At 38.8% G+C, this 23,630-nt stretch overlaps 2 protein-coding genes across 9 annotated transcripts in view; one reads left to right on the plus strand and one right to left on the minus strand.

Moving 5' to 3' along the window:
• RNF19A (ring finger protein 19A, RBR E3 ubiquitin protein ligase) overlaps positions 1 to 23,630 on the plus strand; it is a 116,158-nt gene that overhangs the window by 54,010 nt on the left and 38,518 nt on the right. The window contains exon 11 of one of the 4 annotated variants that reach the window (XM_050801181.1): positions 21,844 to 21,971. The exons of 2 other annotated variants lie outside the window; for them this stretch is intronic. In XM_050801181.1, the coding sequence (XP_050657138.1) occupies positions 21,844 to 21,881 (38 nt within the window). In that variant the 3' untranslated portion in view covers positions 21,882 to 21,971. Of the gene's footprint in view, positions 1 to 18,742; positions 18,849 to 21,843; positions 21,972 to 23,630 lie in introns of those variants that run through there. One more of the 4 variants, XM_050801182.1, reaches the window with a different exon arrangement.
• Positions 14,279 to 23,630, minus strand: part of SPAG1 (sperm associated antigen 1) — a 77,771-nt gene continuing 68,419 nt past the window's right edge. For all 5 annotated transcript variants that reach the window (XM_050801170.1, XM_050801174.1, XM_050801171.1 and 2 more), the window contains exons 16-19: positions 22,653 to 22,779; positions 16,767 to 16,931; positions 15,393 to 15,764; positions 14,279 to 15,276 (exon numbers count right to left, since the gene is read on the minus strand). In XM_050801170.1, coding sequence (XP_050657127.1) covers positions 15,145 to 15,276; positions 15,393 to 15,764; positions 16,767 to 16,931; positions 22,653 to 22,779 — 796 coding nt within the window. In that variant the 3' untranslated portion in view covers positions 14,279 to 15,144. The remainder of the gene's footprint in view (positions 15,277 to 15,392; positions 15,765 to 16,766; positions 16,932 to 22,652; positions 22,780 to 23,630) is intronic.

A 23,630-nucleotide genomic window follows, 5' to 3' on the forward strand; every position in this document is an offset into this window, starting at 1 on the left:
CTCAGCCCAAAGGAAGCATTTGCTGAACTTTTCAACAGTGTTAGAAACTACCCTTTTTTCCTGTCTAATTCCTGCTTTTCCACCAGAAGAAAAGATGCCATATACATAAACATAATTTTTTTGAGTAAATTGGTTGAATTTAACTTGAGTAAATATATGTATCATTAAATTGTGAAGAGAAATCAGTATTATAAATCCTCATCTTTGAAAAATGGAAAGGTCAGCTAACTTGGGAAAAGGGGAAAAAAGTAAAAAGATCTTAAAAGACTGTTTTAAGAGATTCTATTCTAGCAACATTGGATTATGAAACTGGAGCCATTTAAATTCAAGCTAATTGTAATCAGATGCTTTCTATTCTTGTAGCCTCTGTAAAATGCGTAGATGGTTTTTCTGTTTCTCTGGTATATAGTTAATACTTGATGAAAATAATTTTTTTTTTGTTCTTTTTTTTTTTTTTTTTTTTTTTTTGAGATGGAGTCTCACTTTGTAGCCCAAGCCTGGAGTGCAGTGGTGCGATCTTGGCTCAATGCCCCCTGGGCTCAAGCAATTCTCGCGCCTCAGCCTCCCAAGTAGCTGGGATTACAGGTGAACATCACCACGCCCGGCTAATTTTTTTGTGTGTTTTAGTAAAGACAGGTTTCACCATGTTGCCCAGGGTGGTCACAAACTCCTGAGCTCAAGTGATCCGCCCACCTTGGCCTCCCAAAGTCCTGGGATTACTGGCGTGAACCACCATGCTCGACCAAAATAATCTTCTGAATATGTTGACTGCCTTCTTGACATTTCTTTAAAAGGCTGAAGATGAAATGGAAAGCTAAATGATCTTTAGAGGAACACAGCAAAAATAGTGCCCTATAGGAGGCTGGTGCATTCATTCACCCTACACCTTCTGGTGATACTCCCAACCAGTATCACTTGAGTCTCACCTTAAAACTAGCTTCAGAAATTCCTTGTCTCCTGGATCCTTCAAAGTTGGATTAATTTAGGACCAAACCAGTTTTCCCTGGAGCTCAACTCTGGGCTAGCCTCGAACAAGAGATACCTCCAGGGTATTCAAAATAAACCTTAACTCACTGAAATCTTGTTAAAACTCTTTGTACCTTAAAGCCTGTTGGAAAAATCATCTGGTAATGAGAGAAAAGAAATACAAAGATTATAATAGTATATCCTACTGTTGATTATGTAGACCACCAATTTAACTGGTAGATTCACCTCAGTGTACAAATGCCCAGCTTCAGAGCACTGAATTAGTTAGCTTTTTATATTAAATGCACATAATCCACCACTCCTAACTTATTTTGCTGGAAATTGTGTTAATTTGTAAACATGTAAGGCTTTCCCTAGCCTGTTGTCTAGGTAAACGTATAGACCATTCACCAAAGGATAAAGTATATGTTGAAAACCGTCAGAGCTATTAATTGCTACATGACATGAGCAAAAGAAACTCCTGCTCCACAGATTGTTTTGCCTTTCCATTCAGAGTCAGCACGCTTCTTACAGATTCTAGTCTGTACTTGGATCTGAGGAAAAAAAATTCTTTTCTCAAGGCTACATTTCATATGGTTCCTTTTAATGGATTTGTTGTTTCATTTATTTCCTTCACTAGAGTATGAGATATCATTGCTAACAGCCAGTGTTTACATACTGGTTGATTTTTGAATGCCAAAAATAGTATTTTACACTTGGGGAGAGTTATGTTATTTAGGGTGGCTATCATTTAATAGATGGATATGAAAAAGTTGGCAGTTTTAAAATTTAGTTCAAATTGAATCACTGTACATCATATGCTAGTCAGAATTTTTGTGACTTCTACCAATTTATTCATTCAACAAAGTAGATGCTGGAAATAACAACATAGTACCAAATAAACACCCTGGCTTCAGAAGGCTTATATTAGAATTTGGAGGATACAAAAATAATAAACATGTACATGTAGCTTAAAATAATGGAACCAGATGTAAAATAACCAGATGATGGTTGCTATGAAAAATTTGAGGTGGGCACAATAAGAGTGACTGGGGTTTGGGGGAAGCAGTACTGTTTTATACAGGGCAAAACGGGAAAAGTCTCTGTTAGAAGACATTTGTGCCAAGATCTAAAGGAAATGAAGGAACCATGTAAACATACCTGGTGGATGAACATCTCAGAAGCATCTCCAAGGTGAGTTAGTGGACAATGTGGACATCAGTCTTGAAATCTGAGTTTGCTATCTAATAGTTCAAGTCTGCCACTGTTTTTTCCTTGGTGTCTTGACTGTCCTTGGCACTTTACATTTCCATAAACAGAATAACCTTGTTGTGTTTCACCAATTTTGATTGGGAATACATTGAATCTATAATTATCCCTATAGAAGTCTTTTACATCTTTTGTTAAAGTACATTCCCAGGTACTTGATATTTTTTATCCTATAATAATGATATATTTTTAAAATGTCGTTTCTTTTTGAGACACCGGAGTTTCACTCTTGTTGCGCAGACTGGAGTGCAGTGGTGTGATCTCACTTCACTGCAACCTCTGCCTCCTGGGTTCAGGCGTTTCTCCTGCCTCAGCCTCCCAAGTAGCTGGGATTACAGGCGTCCCACCACCACACCCAGCTAATTTCTTGTATTTTTAGTAGAGAAGGGGTTTCATTATGTTAGCCAGGCTGGTCTCAAACTCCTGACCTCTGGTGATCCACCTGCTTCGGCCTCCCAAAGTGCTGGGATTACAGGCATTAAGCCACCACGCCCGTCCTCATTTTCTGTTCGTAACTAATAGTATACAGAAATACCATTGATTTTGTATAACAATTTTGTATCGGTGAATCTTACTCTTTTAATTCCAATGGTTTATCCCCAGATTCTTTGGGATATCACTGTACAGTAATTTTGAATATTTGTATTAAACACTTTTACAGTGCTTTGAAGTGTCAAATACTTTCTGAGCACTTTTAAAATAGTAACTTATAGAAAAGCAAACATAAAAAATAATAAAAGAAAAATACAACTTATCAAGTTTACTTATATAACAAACCTGCAAATGTATCCCTGAACTTAAAAGTTAAATTAAAAACTAATATTAGGTTGACCTTGAACAGTGAATAGGGGTCATATAATTTAGAAAGGTGCAAAAGATAATTGTATATCAAATTATATATTAAAGTCTTAATTATCATTAGAGTTGGTTCAAAATAAAATACTTATTCCTCAGAACAACTCTGAAGGCGGTATTATCCTCATTACAGATGGAGGTAACTGAGGCACAGAGATATTAAGTAATTTGCCTGGGTTGCACAGCTGCTAAGTGGTAGAGGTGGTATTCCCATTGTTTTGGTTTTTTTCTCTTAGATCATTGCATCATTTATTTATTTTTCTGGCCTTTTGCACTGGCCAGGACTTCTAGTGTATACTTCTGAATAGCAGTGGTTATAGGGGGCATTGTTGATTTGTTAACCTCAAAGGGAAACCTTTCATCATTTCAGCTATTATTTGTCGCACATATATTTATAGGATATCGTTTATTGAATTTAGTAAATTATCTTCTAACTCCTAGTTTGCCAAGAGTTTTTACCTTGGAAAATATGTTGAATTTTATTGGCTGTTTATTTGGTGGGGGGAGCATCTGCTATATAATTGTGATTACTTTGATATGTTAATGTGGTGAATTTGATTCTTCAAATGTTAACCTAGGGCAGACTTCAGTGATCAGAGTATGTGAGATTGGAATGATGTCTTCCTCGAATGTTTGGTAGAAATTGCTATTAAGACTGTCTGCATTTGAATTGTTTGTTTTTTAGTACAAGAGAGAGCCAGGTTTTCAGGGTTAGTAAGCAGCTCATTTTCATCTATATGAGCAGTAAGATAAGGCAGTCTCTGCTCTGTAAGAGTTGATTAATTCTAGAATGTGTGGGCTGGCTGGTGACAAGATAGTCTTGCTTTCGCTTTTTTTTTTTCTTTCTAGCCTTTTGCCTAAATAGCACTGGAGCACGTACTTCTGCCACTTTTTGTCCTGCATGGAGGTAAAATATAGACATTCATAACACTATGTGTTCCAGGTATTAATACCTCCAGATTCTTAATTCTGTATTCAAGATATTAGGAGAACAAATCTTAAACTCTAGTCTCATGAGGGCAGGGACCTTGTCTTTCCTTTTATTTTTTCTATACTTATAGTATTTATATAGTATATATAAAGGTATTTATATAGGAAATTCTGATGGGACAGAACAACAACTGAGCAAAGGGAATGAGAATGTTTGTGGACTCAGGGTTGATAACCAGTCACTTCATAATATTGTACAGTAAAATAAGTTGTTTGAAACAATACAGTGGCTGAAAAGACAGTTAACTTTTAACAAGGTTTTATACCAAATACGTTAAGTTTACAAATACTCTATCATGTATGACAGCCATTGGAACCTAATTTCCAGGGTTAATATAGCCAAGACATTTTAACTTTGCTTTTGGGGGCTTTTTGTTGTTTTTTTGCTTGTTTAAAGAAAATGTAATACTTTTAACTAGATAAAGAAATCACAGTTACTTTAGAGGTATCATGAACTGATGTTTTAGAGACTTTCTATTTTGAAAGCTTAAATAAAATGCGCACAAACAAATTATTTCCCCATCCTTTTTTCCTTACCTTTCTGTGTTTTGTTCTCCCCTTCTCTTCTCTGCCTCTTTCCCTCATTATCTTCCCCCATAACCAGTGCAAATGACAAAATGTGTGTGATGCCAGTTTTCTCCATGTTCATAGTCACATACAATGCATATGTACGTTAATTTTCTTCATTTTTTTCCTCAGTAATATCTTTGGGAAATCTGTCCAAGTCAACTGTATGACTCCAATTCATTCTTTTTAATGGCTGCCTAAGAATTCTGTAGTATAAATGTGCTGCAGTTATTCAGACATTCTCATATTGATGAGCATTCACTTTGTTATTTGTTGTTTCTTTCTTCAATATAAAACACTGCAGAAAACATTGTAATACTTACATCCTTATATTCTGGTACTTCTAAGTATGGGAGATAGATTCAAGGAACTCAAATGACTAGGTTAAAGTCCATGTATATTGAATTTTTAAAAGGTTACCAGATCGTCTCCCAAAAAAGGCTGTCACAATTTACAATTTGCTAACAATACAGGAGTTCCCTTTTCCCTGCATTCTACTAACGATAGGTATTAGAGCTTTACAAATTTTTAAACTGTTTGGTGTAAAGTAATATCTATTATCTAATGTTACATTTTCCTGACTAGTAAATGTGTATATCATCTTGTGTTTTCTTTTTTTTTTTTTGGCCTAGGAGGTGGAAGATGGTATTTGAATTTGCTGTTCTTTAAATTGGCTCTTACATCCTTTGTCTATTTTTATTTATTTTTATTGTTTTCTTGTCAGTTTGAAAGGTATTTTGGCCAGGTGCAGTGGCTCACTTTGGGAGGCTGAGGCAGGAGGATTACTTGAGGCCAGGAGTTCAAGACTAGCCTGGGCAACATAGTAAGACCCCATCTCTGTTAATAAATAAAAATGAAAATAGGGCCGGATGCAGTGGTTCACACCTATAATTCCAGCTACTTGAGAGGCTGAGGCAGGAGAATAGCTTGAACCCGGGAGGCAGAGGTTGCAGTGAGCTGAGATCATGCCACTGCACTCCAGCCTGGGCAACAGAGCAAGACTCTATCTCAGAAAAATAAATTAAAAAAAAAAAAAGAAACATATCTTTATACTGTAGCTGTTAATAGTTTGACTCTTGTATTTTTCTCCACATACGTCATTTGACTATTAGCATTGTGTGTGCATTCTATTTTATCCTTAAATAAACTTCTAATTTTTGAATATTTTTAGATTTACAGAAAAGATGCAGATAGTTCAGGGTTTCCACATACTCTTTACATTTTTTTTCCTGCAATATGAAACCTGTTGTGTGTCTTTAATTGTAATATTTTAGACCTTCTGGTCATGATTAAGCTCTCCTCTCTTTCTAAATTATACTTGTAGTCTCTTTGGGTAGTTTGTAGTGAGATTTTGAATTTTTCATATTTTTAAAAATCTATCTTCAGTTTATCTTAGCATTTAGTGTAATATAAAGGTCCAGTTTTACTTTCTTCCAGATGGAAAGCCATTTGTGATGGCACTATTTTTAAAGTAATCTTTCCTTTTCCCAGTAATTTGAATACCGTGTTTACACTAGAATCCATTTCTAGATTTCTACCAAAAAGTCTGCTGGGATTTTGACTGAAATACCATTGATACCTATTTATCAATATGAGGAAAACTGGCATCTTAACAATATCAAGTCTTCCTATCCATGAATACAGTATATCTGTCCTTTCAGTTTTTAAATTTCTCTCAACAGTGCTTTATAGTTTTCAGTGTACAGATCTCTTAAAAATACCAATTTATGATTACATTCATTACTAGTATACAGAAATAAAATAATCTTTGTATATTGATCTTGAATCCTACGACCTTGTAAATCAAATTAGTTTTAGTAGTTTTTTTGTAGATTCTATGGACTTTTTTTTTTTTTTTTTAAGTAGAAGCCTTGCTCTGTCGCCCAGGCTGGAATGCAGTGGCTTGATCTCAGATCACTGTAACTTCCGCCTCCCGGGTTCAAGCAGTTCTCCTGCCTCAGCCTCCAGAGTAGCTAGGATTACAGGCGTGTACCACCACGCCTAGTTAATATATGTGTGTGTGTGTGTGTGTGTGTGTGTGTGTGTGTGTGTGTGTGTGTGTGTGTTTTAATACAGAGTTTCGCCATGTTGGCCAGGCTGATCTTGAATTTCTGACCTCAGATGATCCGCCTGCCTCGGCCTCCCAAAGTGCCAGGATTACAGGCATGAGCCACCCTGCCAGGCCTCTGTAGGGTTTTCTTCATAGATAATTGTGTCTGCAAGTAAAGAAAGGTTACTTCTTTTCCAATCTGGATGCCTTTTATAACGTTAACCCCTTCTGGCTTCAACCTCTAGTACAGTGTTAAATAGAAAGGGTAAGAGGACATCTTTACCTTGTTTCCACTCATGGGGTGGAGGTAGTCTTTCGGCCTTCCTCAGTTTTTATCCCTCCTGGCAAGTTCTTGAAAAACTCAAGTAGGTGGCCTTATCAGGATTGATTGGAAAACCGCAGAGTTTGCCTCTTAAGTTATTCACTACTTTGGGTGATTTGCTTTTCCCCACCCCACTTCGTTCATTTTTCACAATTGAGATATGGTTTGCATACTATAAAATTCACATTTTAAAGTGTACAATTCAGTGTTTTTACAAGGTTGTACAACTGTTACTAATATCTGACTCCAGAACATTTTCATCACCCCAGAAAGAACCCTTTACCCATTAGTAGTCAGTTCCCACTTCCCCTTCCTCTCAGTCCCTGGCAACTACTAATTTACTATCTCTATGGGTTTGTCCATTCCGGACATCTCACATAAATGGAATAATAAAATGTGGCCTTTTGTGTCCCACTTCTTTCACTTACTACTTTCAAAGTTCATCCAAGGGACAGCATGTATCACTACCTCATTCTTTTTTATGGCTGAATAATATTCAGTTGTATGGATATGCCACATTTTTGTTTATCCATTCATTAGTTGATGGACATTTGGGTTGTTTCCACTTTTTGGCTATTATGAGTAGAACTGCTATGAACATTTGTGTACAAGCTTTTGTGTGAACATATGTTTTCTACTTTCTTTCAGTAATAGGGGTTGCAGAATTATTGGATCAAAATGGCAACTCTCTGTTTAAGTTTTTGAGGAGCTGCCAGACTTCCAAAGCAGCTGCACCATTTTACATTCCCATCAGCAATGTATGTGGTTTTTAATTTCTACACATCCTCACCAGTACTTACTATTGCCCACCTTTTTTATCGTAGCCACCCTAACAAAATCTTTGCCCTTGTTTTAGAACAAGTATGAATTAGGATCAAAATTATGTTTATTGAAGTAGTCGTCCCAATCCACTGCTTAATTACAGAAAATAATTGGTCCTGTTTTGCCAGGCACTGTGTAATTCCAGCACAGCAGTTTGGGAGGCTGAGACAGATGGATCACTTGAGGTCCGGAGTTCAAGACTAGCCTGTCCAACATGATGAAACTCCATCTCTACTAAAAATACAAAAATTAGCCAGGCGAAGTGGTGCACACCTGTAATCCCAGATTCTTGGGAGGCTGAGGCAGGAGAATTACTTGAACCTGGGAGGCAGAGGTTGCAGTGAGCCGAGATTGTGCCACTGCACTCCAGCCTGGGTGATAGAGCAGGACTGCGTCTCAAACAAAACAAAGAACAAAAAACAGCTGATACAAAAGGGACACCCTGGCCTTTTTAAAAATAAAAACAAATTGGTCCTATTTTACAGATGGGAAACTGATACAAAAGAGATCTAATGGCAGGTAGTAAGATTAAATTTTAGGCTATTTTTGAACTTGGGTTACTATTAAAAATAGAATATTAATTCAGGTTGCTTTGTAAGTCTCCTGTCTGGTTTATGTTTCCTGTACTGTGAAGCATACCTGCAGTGGCAGAATTTTTCTTACCAAGTTCCTTCCTTGTGCAATGTGGTACTGGAAATTCTACAGTAAAGTAATCCAGTCACACTGAGCTCTTCCTTCTCATTGACCTGAGTCTATTTCAAAACATGGCCTAGGTTTTACCTCTTCCTGAAATGTTTTCGAGTAACCCTATTTGGCCCTTTTAGTACCTTTAACACTTGAACGTTTCATTGATGCTGTTTTCTCCTAGGAGAGTCTCTTGCACTTGGTGTTACTGCCAGTTTTTTTTCAAATGAAGTATGAGCTCATTAAAAGCAGGGGCTATCTTTTTAAAAGTGTATCCCCCACAATACTTATTCAGAGCGTCATAAATAGTGTCATTCACTGGCAGTGCTTATGCAATTCAGATGTTAATTATTGCATCCTCAGCTTCTATGCCAGTAGATCATAAATTCTAACTTCCCTAAGCATCATAAGAGAGATTTTTAGATTTCCAACCCCCTAGATTGTTAAGATTCTCAAGTGACTCTGTGCAAACATTTCAAGAACTACTGTTTGAGAAATATTTAGAGTGTCATTGTAAACATTTCTGTAATAGGAACTTCCTAATCTGAACTGTGGCGACAAGAACACCAATGGGGCAGTGTCCTCTGGATTCATTTATTCAGCAAACTTTACTAAGCATCCATTAGCCTATACCAGACTCTGGACTTAGTGTATTGGTTCATCCTCAAAACAATGACAGATTGGAAAATAAAGATGCTATTGCAAACATTCTCTGTAGCCCAAGTTGTGGGGTAACCTCTTGGCTGTTGTACCATGACTGACTAATTTCCAGGAGATGGCACCAGAGGTCCAAGACTAACTGCTTCTCTCCATATTAATATTGCTATTGGAGGGATCTTAATATGTGCCTCTTCTCCAGTAAATAACTATTAAGGTGTCCATACTATTTGAAAAGAGGTTTCTTATGTTTTTCTAACACATAGAGGAGATCATTATACTTAAGAAAGCAGTTAGACACATGGAAGGAAAGATAAGGTGCTTATCAAATAACAGAAGGCATTTTACATTAACCACATAAACCAGTAACCCCAAATGGTAGGAAGATACCCCATTTTGCAGACGAGGAACCTGAAGACTGCAAGGTCATACAGCTCCTAAGTAGAGCTGGGATTTGATACCAGGTGTATCTGATGCCAAAGTCTGTGCTCTTAAGCAGTTTCCCAGAGGAAAAGGAGAGCTGCTGAAAGTTAGTCTCTTGCTTTTCATTGATTCTTCTGATATCAATTGACTTTCAGCCACTTCTTTGATTTTTGGCAAAAGGCATCAAAATCTATAAACTCGGCTGGGTGCAGTGACTCATGCCTGTAATCCCAGCACTTGAGGAGGCTGAAGCAGGAGGATCGCTTGAGGCCAAGAGTTTGAGACCAACCTGGGTAACATAATGAGACCCTGTCTCTACTTTAAAAAAAAAAGCCGAGCATGGTGGTGTACGCCCATAGACTCAGCTATTCAGGAGGATGAGGCAGAAGGACTGCTTGAGCCCAGGAGGTTGAGGCTGCAGTGAGCCATGATTATGCCACTGCGCTCCAACCTGGGCAACACAGCTGAGACCCTGTCTCTAAAAACAAGCAAAAAACCTATAAACGTGACAAAATTCATAGTACTCTAGAGATAGATTTCTCCTTACAGACATCCCTTGATAGAGCTCAGGCAGGAGAATTCTATGACTTGCACATCAGTTTTTAGGGAGTCCTTTTGGTCTGAGTGGTACCTACAGGCTAATAGGAAAGTGAAACAAATTCCAACTACACACTTTGCTCCATCCTCTTCCTAGAGAGCAAAACCCATGTGTTAGGAAAGAAACTATAAGAAAATACGTTTGAAATCACTTTAACAACATGCTGTGCCATAACTCATGCTTAATCTCTGCACATAACATAGAATCAAGCCTTCTGAACTACTTCCTGGGAGGCCTCTAGTGAATAGTATACTACCAATAGGCATCACCACTTGGTAGGATAAAGGGAGTTTTCACGAAGATGCCTAAGTGGAAATGAAAAGGTTAAGCTTAAAAGCTCCATGTCTTTGAAGCTTTCCTGACAAATAACAAATTCTCAATATATCTATCACTTTGCAGTCCCAACTTGTAGAGGCCTTTTCATTTTAAGATCTTGCTTATGAAGGAGGCACTCTCTGAATTTGCCTAGATTATGGCTCACTCTGAGCAGTTAAGAAATATAATAGCCTGTCTAGACTCAGTATCATAGCTGTCCTTAAGGTTTGCTTTCTTTGCCTTCCAAATTTCACCTTTTCCCTCAAATCCCAGATAGCAAAAGGGCCAAACCAGTCACAGTTTGTCAGCATTTCACAATACACAATATCCTTATGTGTGTTCTTATTTGGAGTTCAATATAAGTGAAACGATTTAGATGAGATGATCTGTAACAATTCTCTCCAGGCTACAATGTAATACAATTCTATGACTAAGAAAAGGCTGCTGGGGGCTGGGCGCGGTGGCTCACACCTGTAATGCCAGCACTTTGGGAGGCCAAGGTGGGCGGATCACGAGGTCAGGAGATCGAGACCATCCTGGCTAACACGGTGAAATCCGGTCTCTACTAAAAAATACAAAAAATTATCCGGGCGTGGTGGCGGGTGCCTGTAGTCCCAGCTACTTGGGAGGCTGAGGCAGGAGAATGGCATGAACCCAGGAGACGGAGCTTGCAGTAAGCCAAGATCATGCCACTGCACTCCAGCCTGGGTGACAGAGCGAGACTCCGTCTCAAAAAAAAAAGGCTGCTGGGTTTGATCAAGGATGTTGAGAGGAGTTTTAATTCAATAGTGATGGGAGGCAGAAGCCAAAATTCCTTCAAAAAAGGATTCAATGAGAGGTGGGGAAAATGGAGAATCATTTTATTTTTCATTTTGTCTTGTAAACAAAGTTATCCAGTTTTGAAAGCAATGGTATATGGAAAGATGGAAGGTTGAGAAGGACTTTTCTTTAGGTGAGGAATAGCTACATAGGTTTATAGGCTGACAGGATGGCAGCAATGAAAAGGGAGATATGAAAGAGAAGGTATTATTCTCAGAGGAGAGACCTAGAAGAAAAGGGAGGGATAAGATCAGGGGTCAGCATTAGAGAGGGGTAAGACTACTTTCAGAGAGGAACAGTTGGAGGCAGAGGATCTGGTGATGAGTCAAGAGGAGGGGAAGCTGATTGGAGCAGTCCTATGGGATGGTCCATTACTTCAGTTAAGATCAGGAGGCTGAGGGTGACCATGGAAGCATGTGTTAACAACTCCAGAGGCCAGACATTAAGAGGCTGGACATAGGAGGTGTGGAATCCTGCATTCAAGATCTGCACACAGGGAACTTTCACATTGCCCACGAGCCAGAAATAGTAATGATATTAGTCTCTTAAAAGTGTGCAATTTAGGAAGTATTTTCATGTTATTTTGCAACAAACCTGTCATCCCAGATGATATTTACTTAACATTTAAAAATAAGCAAACTTAAGCCCAGAGTGATTGTGATTTGCTCGGATGTTTTACACCTAGTAAATAATTGTCACACAGTTTTAATTCAAGGGCTTTTAGTTTCTTTCCTTTCCTTTTCTAACATTTTGTCTTTCACCCTTTTTGTCTAGAAACTTTGTTCATAAAGTCCCTAAGGCATGAGTTAAGCTCTGATGATTAAATAACCCACACTCTGTATGGAATTACTTTTGAGACTTTTCTCCTTCCAGATACACAATTTACAGCAAACCAATTAGATATAACAAGTGCTGACATTCCACTAAAATACTTTAGGTAATATATATACCCACAAATATAATTATAAAATTACTAAGCATCATTCATTCAGTGAATAACTTACTGAATCTATTATGCCAGGCATTTTGCTGAGCACTGTGGGAAACAGAACTGAACCAGATATTTTATGTCAGACAAGTAAACTCAAAAACACCAAAACAATGTGGGTAAGACATCCTGTGCAAACGCAGTTAATCTTAGGTGAGTGTTCCATGTTTGTGTAATGAAATCTCTGCCAGGATGAAATATTAGATATGGGGACTGAGAGCAAGGAAAGTTTAGAAGCCCAGGTTTCTTAGGCCAGTGTGTGAATGCTGGTACCTTTTTTGGAACTATGAGATAAGTGAAGTCTGAGTTTCAGGGAACAGAGTTCCATTTAGGGCATGTATAGTTACAGTATCTGAGACATCTGTGTAGAGATGAACAGTTTGAAGTTGGCTTTACAAGTCGAAGCTCAGGAAAGATTTAAAGGCTGAAAAAAGAAGAGATACAGAAACAGACTGAGAGGTTAAGTGTTTGGGTATAGTACAAACAATAAAAATCTCAGTGGCTTAACAAAAAAAGCATAAGCTTGTTCATTCTGTGTGTCCAATATGGACTGGCAGAACCCTGCTTCAAACCAGCATTCAAAGAACCAGGCTGACCAAGCCAGTCATCTTGTAACTGCACTGACTGCAACAGGAGGCCTTGTCACTGTAGCAAGGGAAAAGATCAGGGAGGGTTTGGGGCCAGATCTTGCATACTTTGGCTCAGAAGTGACAACATCACTTTTACCTAAACCCTACTGGCAGAAGTGGTCATGTGGCCCCAACCAATTACAAAGAGGCTGAAAAGTACAATCTTGTGTATGCCCAGAAGGGGAAGAAAACCAGGTCTTAGTTAAGAGTAGAATGCCAGAGTATAATTAAAATTGTGATATTTTCTGCCATTTTATATGCAGCATGCAATTTTCTGTTCTATCCAGCTATCACACAAGCCACATGTTCCAGTAATATTAAGATTCATGCAGTTCTCTGAACATGCCAAGTAACTTCACACTTTCATTCAACCTGCACCTTCAATATGCACTTTGATACCCTTGCATCTTGTTTCCTCTGCCTGGCACATCCTTTTCTCTTATCCATATGACATACTCAAGCTGTGGAAGAACTGTGCCCCATAAGAAACCTTTCCTAACCCTCTCTCAGGCAGGCCTGGGCATTCCTCTTGCTCTGTGTTACCACTATAAATACCAAAATTGCCACTTTACATTCACTGATCTGCTTTTACTCATCTGTAGCTGTTAAGGAATAAGGACCTGAACTATTAGTCCATTCACATATTTAATATTTTCCATTACACAGCACAGAGTATATGAACTCAAAAGATAGACTGCCCAGGTTTGGATCTTGGAGAGCACTTGCAACATTTGTAAATCCTCATTAATTTATACAACCTTCTGTTCTATTGTTTCCTCATCTGTAGCAGAGTTATGAAGATTAAATTAGACAATGTGTGATAAGTGACACACAGTGCCTAGCACAAAGCTCAACAAAATCACCTACAGTTATTAATGTCACTGTGTCAGGCACCAAAAGAGAAAGTTCCCTTATGTCTCTAAAGTTAATTTCAAGTTGCTATGTATAGGAAAAGAGTGGTCCCATTTCTGTAAGTAAACTCCATACATAGGATACGTTTCTAACAATCCACCATTTACTTTTATAAAAATTCAGTCACATTAAAAAGGAGAAATTTTGTTTGAAGACTAAAGTCCTATTACAGATTTTTCACTTATGAACAAAGAAAGCAGTTTCAAAGAAAAATGGCACAGTTTGAAAGATACTGTTTACCCAAGATGAGTTAAAATATTCTGTAACTATAAAAGATTAGATAAAATAATAATGAATATGGAAATAGTAAACATGATACTAACTTTTATCTTCACTTCTAAGTGAATAAGAAAATGCTCCAGAAAGGGGGAACGCACTATAAACCGCAGCAATAAATGACAGTACACTGATGGAGATTGAAATTCCTTCACTTTGACCCAGTCAACAAAGGAGCTTTCAACATATATGAGTTCTTCATGTTCTTTTACAGTAAAGGAATAAATATAGTCATAAAAGCAGAAAAAGAAAGGGGGGAAAGGGGGACATTCAAATATTTGGTAAAATATGGAGGTAATAATTCAGATATAAATGCAGGCTTAGTTTGCTTTAATACAGTGGTTGATTTTTTTGCTTATATAAGCAATATATAAAGGAAAGTAGCTTTTTAAAATCTAGTAAAAAGTGGTAGAAATTTTTGGCAATTTTTGTTCTTACCTATTAGGCAATGTTTCCATATTAGAAAAAATAAATTCCTCTTATAGCTCTAAATATTTCATTTCTTGTTATAGACTTCAGTGTTGCATTTCATTTTAACTGACTGTAATCCACGAGTACTAGTACAAAATGGGATTTATGTGTATCTTAGCAGGATATGTGATATAATAATCACTGTTAATGACTTCCACTTTTAAAAAAGAATGTTAAAGAAATTCATTTCTATCAAACTTAAGAGGACTCCTTCATAGCCCAAAGAAATGCAGCTTAACTCAAAATTTTAACAAGTAATTAAAATAATATGTATATTATAAATTAAAATGCATTTTTAACAGGTTTCAAATATACTTATTTGGCTCTGGTACATAAGAAAATACTTACAACTAATAAAAAGCAGATTGTAGAATATACATGTTCTATGTAGGAAAATAAGTAAAATGTTTTATAGTGCAGACCAAAAGATCTTTTCTAGGCCAGGTTTTATCCATGCAACTCTGTTACAATACCATCTCATTAACATGCCTGGAACACGTACATGCATGGAAGAAATCTAATTATCTTGATTTAAAGCTCATACTGCCTTTTTAGGGCTTGTATATCTTCTAAAGTAAAATGGTTGTTTGGTGTGTCTGAAAGGTCCTTAAACAGCTGTTCAATTAGCTCCTCTTGGCCCTTGCTAATTAGTGTCAACATCATCTAAAAGCAGCAAAAAAAGAAAAAGAAAAAAAAACTATGTTAGCATAAGTAACATTTTTAAGTTACAGAAACCCTAATAAGACCAATCTCTATTAATAAAATACTTAGCCACTTACCTTAAACCTTTCTGCTTTACTCAGATATAAAAGATGCTGATACACCAGTGAGGGATCTTTTTCAATAAGATTATTTTTCAGAGACTGAATGAGGAGGAGGAATGTATCCCCTTCAAGTTTGTTACTTAACAACATCGGCAAATCTTTTGGTGCAGTGATGGCTAAAAGATGTGCACAGGCTTCTTTATCCTTCCTGGTACTGAGAGCATTTATAATCTGACCAAATTCATAGGCATTATTAGGCTTGGCTATCGGAAGTTTCTCAGGGTCTTCTGGTGACCCACTGCTTTTGTCTCCCTTCTCAGAAGCAAGGCATCCCGTGGAGACCTCCCCTGCGGGTCTTCCAGGCTCCTCCTCATTGCCTTCATTCACCTTCATGAGGTAAAAAAAACGCATTGTGACACTGAACCACAATCACCACACATACCCTAAGTACGTCTGTCAGAATGAGAACTGAAAACTACAAGTAGACTGTATTGTAGTCCAGTTCCAAGTGAAAAATTTGTAATAATTTTTTTTAGGAAGAGAAGTTTTAGGGTATAAGATCCAATTCATAAAAGTTTTAAAAAATTATTTGACATTGAAACTATGACAACAAAATTTAATTTTTAGACCTTCCCATAAATACAATTGTTGTATAAATGCCCATATCAGTTTTATCTCCTTTTCACAGTAAATTTTAACAGAGAAATTAGCTTACATTGCTTGATTATCCTAAAACAGTTTTTTCTTCCTTCCTTAAAGAGAGAGAAAAAAAAAAACTTTCCTAGCTTCTCTTACATATTAGCCTCTTACTCTTAGTGGAAATGTGAGACTATAAATGGGGTATTAGCATTCATGAATGTACAGGGATTCACAGCCTAACATTCTTCCCTAATATTAGAGAAAAACATTTTAGTTATCTGAATCACAAAGGCAGTTTGATCCTGAGGTAGTTTGAGATCTCTGATGAGGTAGTCATATTTCAGAGTGCTAAAAAGGTCTGAATCAATCTGGAAAACCTCTATGAGGTGAGGTTTTCAGGGCCCCTGTAACAAAATCAGTCCCGTCAGGATTCTCCAGGTGTATCCTGAAGCAAAGTCAGTGGCCGTTGGTTCCCAGTGTACTTTGGAGTGGGAGCAGTACAGATGGAGGCCAAAGAAAGGAAGAACTGCAGTAACGCAGAGATTCCCAGTACCATCCATGGACCCACGTTGGGAAATACAATGGCTATCATTGCAAAGGAGACGTTTTGTTGCTGGTTAAAATTTTGTCACTGATCATCAGAATAAAAATAAAAAATTAAAAATGTTTTAGAACTCATAGGAATATGACCTTAGAATCCAGTCTGAGGTCCCCAAAAGAGTACTTTAAAAGATAATCAAATACAAATACCTCTTGAATCTCAATTTTCCTTCTCTCCTTTTCTTTGTTGAATGATGCTGTCTTATCCTTAAGATTAAGGAGTCTAGTTACCTCTTCCAGTTCCATCTTTGCCTCAATAATACTTGAGTCTAGTAGGAGAACTTTATTGAGATCAATTAAGCTTTTCTGATAATTCTGTAAGTAGGAAGACAAGAGAAAATAACTTTCATAAATAGAAGGAGCCTAGAGTAACCTGAGTGGGAGTGGGGTTGACGAAGTGAGTTGTGCAGTATGTGTGCAGGGTCCACTTTAATACCACTCTTATAAAGTGAGCCTAAGGGGTGAGTATGCAGCTGAAATATTATAACCCATAATACAGTGAACATCTACTATAGAAGAAAAAGCACAGGATCTGGAGTTAGAAAACGCAAGTTAAATTCTGTATCACCACAACCTTCCCAGTCCCTGACACATTAAGCACTTGTTGCTTGCTGAATGAATAAATGAAAGAATGAACTCATCCTTGTATTAGCACCTACTAGCAATGAAACTTAAACAAGATCCTACTTAACCTTTCTGGGCTTCAGTGTTCTCATCTTTAACATAAAGGGAACAAAAGCTCTATTCAAAGTTTCACAAGGCTGTACCAAGAACTAAATAAATGAATAAAAAGTGGCTTAAACCTATAAAGGACCATGCAAATGGTAGTTATTATAATACTTTTGTTCCATAAAATCCTTCCAGGTTGTTTATTCTTTGAAATTGGCTAGAGTCAACATTTAATCTTCCATGAGTCACACAATACATTGAAGAAGTTGAGGTGAAAGAAAGGGCATTTAACAAGACATGACCACTGAATCTAGTAGCAGAGACAGATGCCCCAAAGTCAGTCTGTTGTGACAAGCTATGTTCTAAACTACAGACTAGACCCATGTTTTGAATAAACCAAACTGTGAAGAGGCAAAGAACTGCAAGGATGTGTAACCTCTTTAAGTATTCATGACACATCACTAACAGCATGCACAAGAGGCTGAGCACAGATAAGCTGAGCTAGTGATTATGTGACATTCCTGGGGGCCTAGCTGTAATCCCACATGCCTTTCCCCTCCCCCACAGCAACACACCAGAGCAAGAGGGATATATTTAAAGGGATAACCTTAAATCTGCTCTAATTTATAAAAGTAAATTATTTACAAAGTATAACAAATCTCCAGATACCACTGTCCTACACCAGCACTGCAACCTACTAGGGGGGAAAATGACACTGTATGTATATCCTAAGTGTTCTAGGCAGGGAGCCATACCTGAAAGGCAAGGGAGTGGAGCAGGAGGGCAAGCTGAGGAAGTAATACAAGCTAATTCTTACCATTTTAAGCATTTTACAAGTATTACTTTACTCTCACAACAGCCCTATAAATATTACCTTTTATTGTTCCCATTTTAAAAATGAAGAATGGGATGATCACGACAGCAATGACCAGAAAGTGGATGATTACACAGTGTGGAGCTCAAGGGAAAGGACTGGAAATAGAGACCTGTGAGCCACAGCCTTGGAAATGGAAGCTCAACACCCTAGGAGTCAATGGGATCATTTTCATGAATCCAGAAAGTCTCTGCCTAAAGAGCAGCCTGACTGGTTGGAAGAGACATAAGAAAACAAAAAGTGCACATTGACAAGTGTTAGCACTGCAGACAAGCATGAAGAGAGGGTAGAATGGCAGCAAGGGCGTAGACAGAATTGGGCAAGGAGGCAGCTAAGAGGGGGCCAGGCTCATTCACTCACAGATGGTCTCTGAGCATGTCCATGTGCCAGGAGCTAAGAGGACCACGGACAAGACGAGGAAGGACAGACTTAGGCCTTGCATTTATGGAAGCTTACGTCCTATGAGGGGAAACAATTAAAAACATGTTAACAAATGAATAAATAATTACAGACTGTCATTGATGCCATGAAGAAAACTAAAGGTTGAGATGGATACTAACAAGAGAGCCTCCTTTTTCTACAGTTACAGGTGTCAGAGAAGTCAAGACCTGAAGAGAACCCAGCCATGCAGTGTAGAGGGAAGAGCAGAGCTCATACAAACAGAAAGTGTGTCCCAGCACATTGGGAGGCTGAGGTGGGTGGATCACCTGAGGCCAAGAGTTTGAGACCAGCCTGACCAACACAGCTAAACCTTGTCTCTACTAAACATACAAAAATTAGCCAGGCGTGGTGGTGTATGTCTGTAGTCCCAGCTACTCGGGAGGCTGAGACAGGAGAATCACTTGAACTCGGGAGGTAGAGGTTGCAGTGAGCCAAGATCATGCCACTGCATTCCAGCCTGAGTGACAGAGCAAGACTCTGTCTCAAAAATAAACAACAAACAATAACAACAAAAAAACAGAAAATGTGGCTTTGACAAGAAAGGCAATAAAAGTTGCTAACAACCTCATTAGGCCTTTAAAAAGGGATGTATTATGATCACATGTTTGTGATAATATTTACCATTAATAGTTTTGCTGAAACCATAAAAGTAAAGTTATTTTATGATATTCTTTTTGATATTTGTATTGATACATAACAATTGTATGTATCATCCTCTATGGCATCCTCTTTTGGGTGGATCTTGCAGCATCCTCTATTGGGTGTAAATTCCCTAAGTAGGCACCATGTCTTTATTCACCTCTATACTCCTAACACGTAGCACATAATTGGCACTCAATAAGAGAAATAAATTGTAAATAAAAGCAAAATGTTCAGTGATCTTTTCTTACAAAGAATAGCTGTACATTAAAGAAAGCTCATATTTTTCAAAGCTAGCACCATTAAAAATAACTATTAAAGTCAGAAAACAAACAGAAGATCTGAGAAAAGCATAGTGTTGAGCTGGGAGCTAAAAAGGCAGGGCACCTACCATGGTGAGCCCCTGTGCCACTTCCTCATTGCAGTCACACTGGGCAAACAGGCCTGGGCGTGAGTTCTGACACATTCTATAAGCAGTTGTGGCCTTTGAAGATCCTGAAATTAGGCCAAGCATGGTGACTCACATCTGTAATCCTAGCATTTTGAGAGGCCAAAGTGGGAGGATTGCTTGAGGCCAGGAGTTTAACACCAACCCTGGCCAACATAGTGAGACCCTGTCTCTCTCAAACATTTTTTTGAATTCTGAAATTAAATTCACCTGGCACATACCTCAAATTACTGGACAACAAATCAAGCTATAAGCTACCAGCCTCATAATCTGGTGGGATAGGATTACTCAAATTTGGGATTATTTTTGTGCATCATAATATAATTTCTAGAATTCATTCCAAGGAAATAGAAAAGTCCAATGAAGTATTAATGATGATACCCACACAAATTAAAGTCCAGTCTTTCATTAGGGTGCAGCTTCTGACCTTTAGTCAGCTCACCAGGTTCAGAAAGTCAGGCAGCCACTAAGAGGTAAACATGCTCCAAGAGTTTGGCCATCTGTAAACTCGTAAGCCATACAGCTCCTCATTTACCAAATCTACTAAGCTCAAAGAGGTGAGTACATTTCAAGGAGTCTCTTTTAATTTGTGGTGCCATACACCATCTAGGAAATTTTTTAAGAAGTGAGTGTGTTGCTAACCAAAAAAAAGAGGGCCAGCGGGGAGGCATGTGTTAGGGTCACATGGACACTGTGTGGCTCTGTCAGCATGGGGCGGGGGTCACAGGGCAGCACGGGGGTCCTGGCAGGACGTGCAGGCATGACTGCACTGCAACCAGAGTGGATCTATGATCTGGAAAAGCTGGCCATGCGGTGCACCTGGGTGGTCCTCATTTGCTATCCTATGCAACATGACTGCTCTTCTCCCTGCAGAACCTAGATAGTTTCCTTTTCAGTGATGGGCACGGAATTAAAACAACTATCTCAGACTAAGTCAGTCAAAACAATCCTCTCCCCACTCCCAAGCTGCCCTGCTCCTGAATGCTCCCCACTATCACACCACTGCCCTCAGCCACCCAGCCAGAACCTGGGAGGCATCCCCTTCATCACTTCCCCTAGACATTTGACTGCTATGTCCTGTCAACTTTACCATCAACCCATGAATTGGCCCCTTCCCTTCTGTTATGGGCTGAACTATGTCCCCACAGAAATTCCTGTGTTGAAATTCTAACCTCCAGTACCTCAAAATGTAACCACATTTGGAGACGGGGCCTTTAAAGAGGTAATCGAGTTAAAATCAGTAGGCCCCACCTAGTCCAAGATTACTGTGTCTTTATAAAAAGAGAAGATGTGGGCGCGCGCACACACACACACAGGGAAGGCCACATGGAGACCCAGGGAGAGGACAGCATCTGTAAGCCAGAGACATAGGCCTCTGAAGAGACCACTCCTATTAACACCTTACGCTGAGACTTCCCACCTCCAGAATAGATTTCTGTGGTTCACGCCACCCAGTCTGTGGTGCTTTGTTATAGCAGCCACAGCAGCTAACATACTTCTCCCTTTCCTTGGACATTACTTTCCTTCAGGTACCTGCTTCTCACCTTGGTGATCTCTCACTTGCCTTCCTCCTCATCCTGGGCCCCTCTGATCAACCTTCCATGAGGTCCCCAAATCTGATTCATTACACCACCATTTACCCTGCTCTGGAGCCTCCGCCACCTTCAGAATTAAGTCCAGCCTCCTCAGCATGGCTTACCAAGCCCCTCAGGATCTGACCATCTCCCTCTATCCCCACTCCTAGTCGCATCTGGCCTCCAGCTGTACAGTTTGTAAACAAGTCCATCCATTAAAAATGTGCACAAGAATGTCACAGCAGCTTTATTCCTAACAGCCCCAAACTGGAAACAACCTAAGTGTTATCAACTGGTGAATATATACACAAATTGTGATATATTCATACAACACAGTGATAAAAAGGAACAGTTCCTGATACCCACAGAGTATAAACAAATACCAGGTTATGCTGAAAGAGGCCAAACAGCAGAGTCCATTCTATATGATTTATGGTAATGTCCAAAAGAATCAAAACTAATCTATAGTGGTAGAAGTCAGATGAATGGCTGCCTGAGGGTAGGGGCGGAGGGAGGGAGATTTATTGTACAGGGGCACAGAGAACTTTCTAGAAAGATGAAAATGTTATTTTTAATTTTTAGCACACAGCACCTTCGGAAGAAAATGTTCTTTATCTTGATTGGGATATTGGCTACAAGAGGATATGCACATACCAAAAGTCAATGATCTGCATACTTACAATGTATGACCTTCATCGTATTATACCTTAATAAAATTGAGTTTTAAGAAAATTATTTCAGGAAATACTATTTTCCAGTATGTTCTGGTTTTTCTTTGTGATGTTATTTTCTATAAATATGAACACTCATTCATTAGGATTTCCATGCAGAAGAATCTGCATGAAGAAAAGTGACAATGTCCACTTTCTTCTAAACTAATGGTATGGTTTTCTTAGAGAAGAATGGCATTCTACAGACTTACACTGACCATCAGCTGGTTTAAGGCCCAGATCACTATAAGCTTTCAAGTCACTGACGTGTCTCTCTCAACTTCCGCTGGGTCACCCATCTTCCATTCTAATGCCTTCCCCACCCAACCTCCAACACCAATCCTTGCTGGAGGAACCAGTAGCATTACCCCTAGCTTTTGGTAATACAGTACCAAACCTTCCTGTGTCTTAAAATGAACCTACTAACAATATTCCTCAGAAAACTAGAGAACAAATCATCATTTTGGAGCTGGAAGGAATCTTAGAAGCAATCTAGTTTCGCATTATGGTTAGGGGTGAAATCTGAGGCCTCTATCAAGGTTTTAGAACTGGTTAGTACAGTTCTAGGATTAAATCCAAGAATAATCTCAATCCCATCCCAAGATCTGGAGATTTATCCTTTGAAAACCACTTGATTTGTTCAGAACTGAAGTTTATGCATTAAAATGAAGATTTCCTCACCTTGAGTCCTTTATGAGCCAGAGCTCGTCTATAGCAGGCTTTCACGTTCCCATCATCTAGCTGAAGTGCCTGATCACAGTCCTGCTTTGCCTCTTCAAACTGGCACAGCTTCAAGTAACAGAGAGCTCTGGCATAATGCAACGGAACTCAGTATTATGAAAGGTAAAGATTGGATATCTATAAGTTTAGATAGCTAAGAAAAATCAGAAAATAGCTCAATATGTCTGTTTCTATACCACTGCGGTTTCCATTGAAACTTAACATTTGATTCAATTATATGGCACTGGGGATACAACTGCAAACAAAATACAGTCACAGCCCTCAAGGAGGATGCAATCAAGTGGAAGAGACAGACCATTAAAACAAGTGAACACAATAAAATCTGTGCAAAGTACTCTGGGAGCACACGGCTGAGAACTACATCAGATTCAGTGGGGCTGAGACAAGGCGCAGAGCAGGCAGGCAAGACTTCCTGGAATAAGTGACATCTAAGTCAAAATCTAGAGTATGAAGTTAAGAATTATCCAATGTAAACGCACTGGGTTGGAAGAGTTCAGACAGAGGTAGCGGGGAGTGGAGGCCAAGGACACAGCAAGTACACAGACCTATGGTGGGAGAGAATATGGTGTTCTTGAAGAATTAAGAAGAGTTCCATATGGCTGGAATGCAGGGATGAGGCTGGATGAGCAGGCAGGCCAGATCACGAAGGGCACTGGAAGTCATGGCAAGGAGGCTGAGCTTTATAAACTGAGCTTACTGGAAGTCCGATGAAGGGTTTTTAATAGGGGCTGACACGTTTGCCATGTTTGAGACAGTCCCTCTGGCTACAGCTTGGAGAATGAGATGATGGAACAAAGCTGTGCAAGGACACCAAGACGGTGCTGTGGACATTTAGGAGAGGAAAATGGCCCAGAGCAAGGGAATGACAGGAGGGTGGTGGCAAGGAGACAGGGTCACGCTGAAGATGGATTTGGGATT

Source organism: Macaca thibetana, chromosome 8 (genome assembly GCF_024542745.1).
Source record: "Macaca thibetana thibetana isolate TM-01 chromosome 8, ASM2454274v1, whole genome shotgun sequence".
Classification (NCBI taxonomy): domain Eukaryota; kingdom Metazoa; phylum Chordata; class Mammalia; order Primates; family Cercopithecidae; genus Macaca; species Macaca thibetana.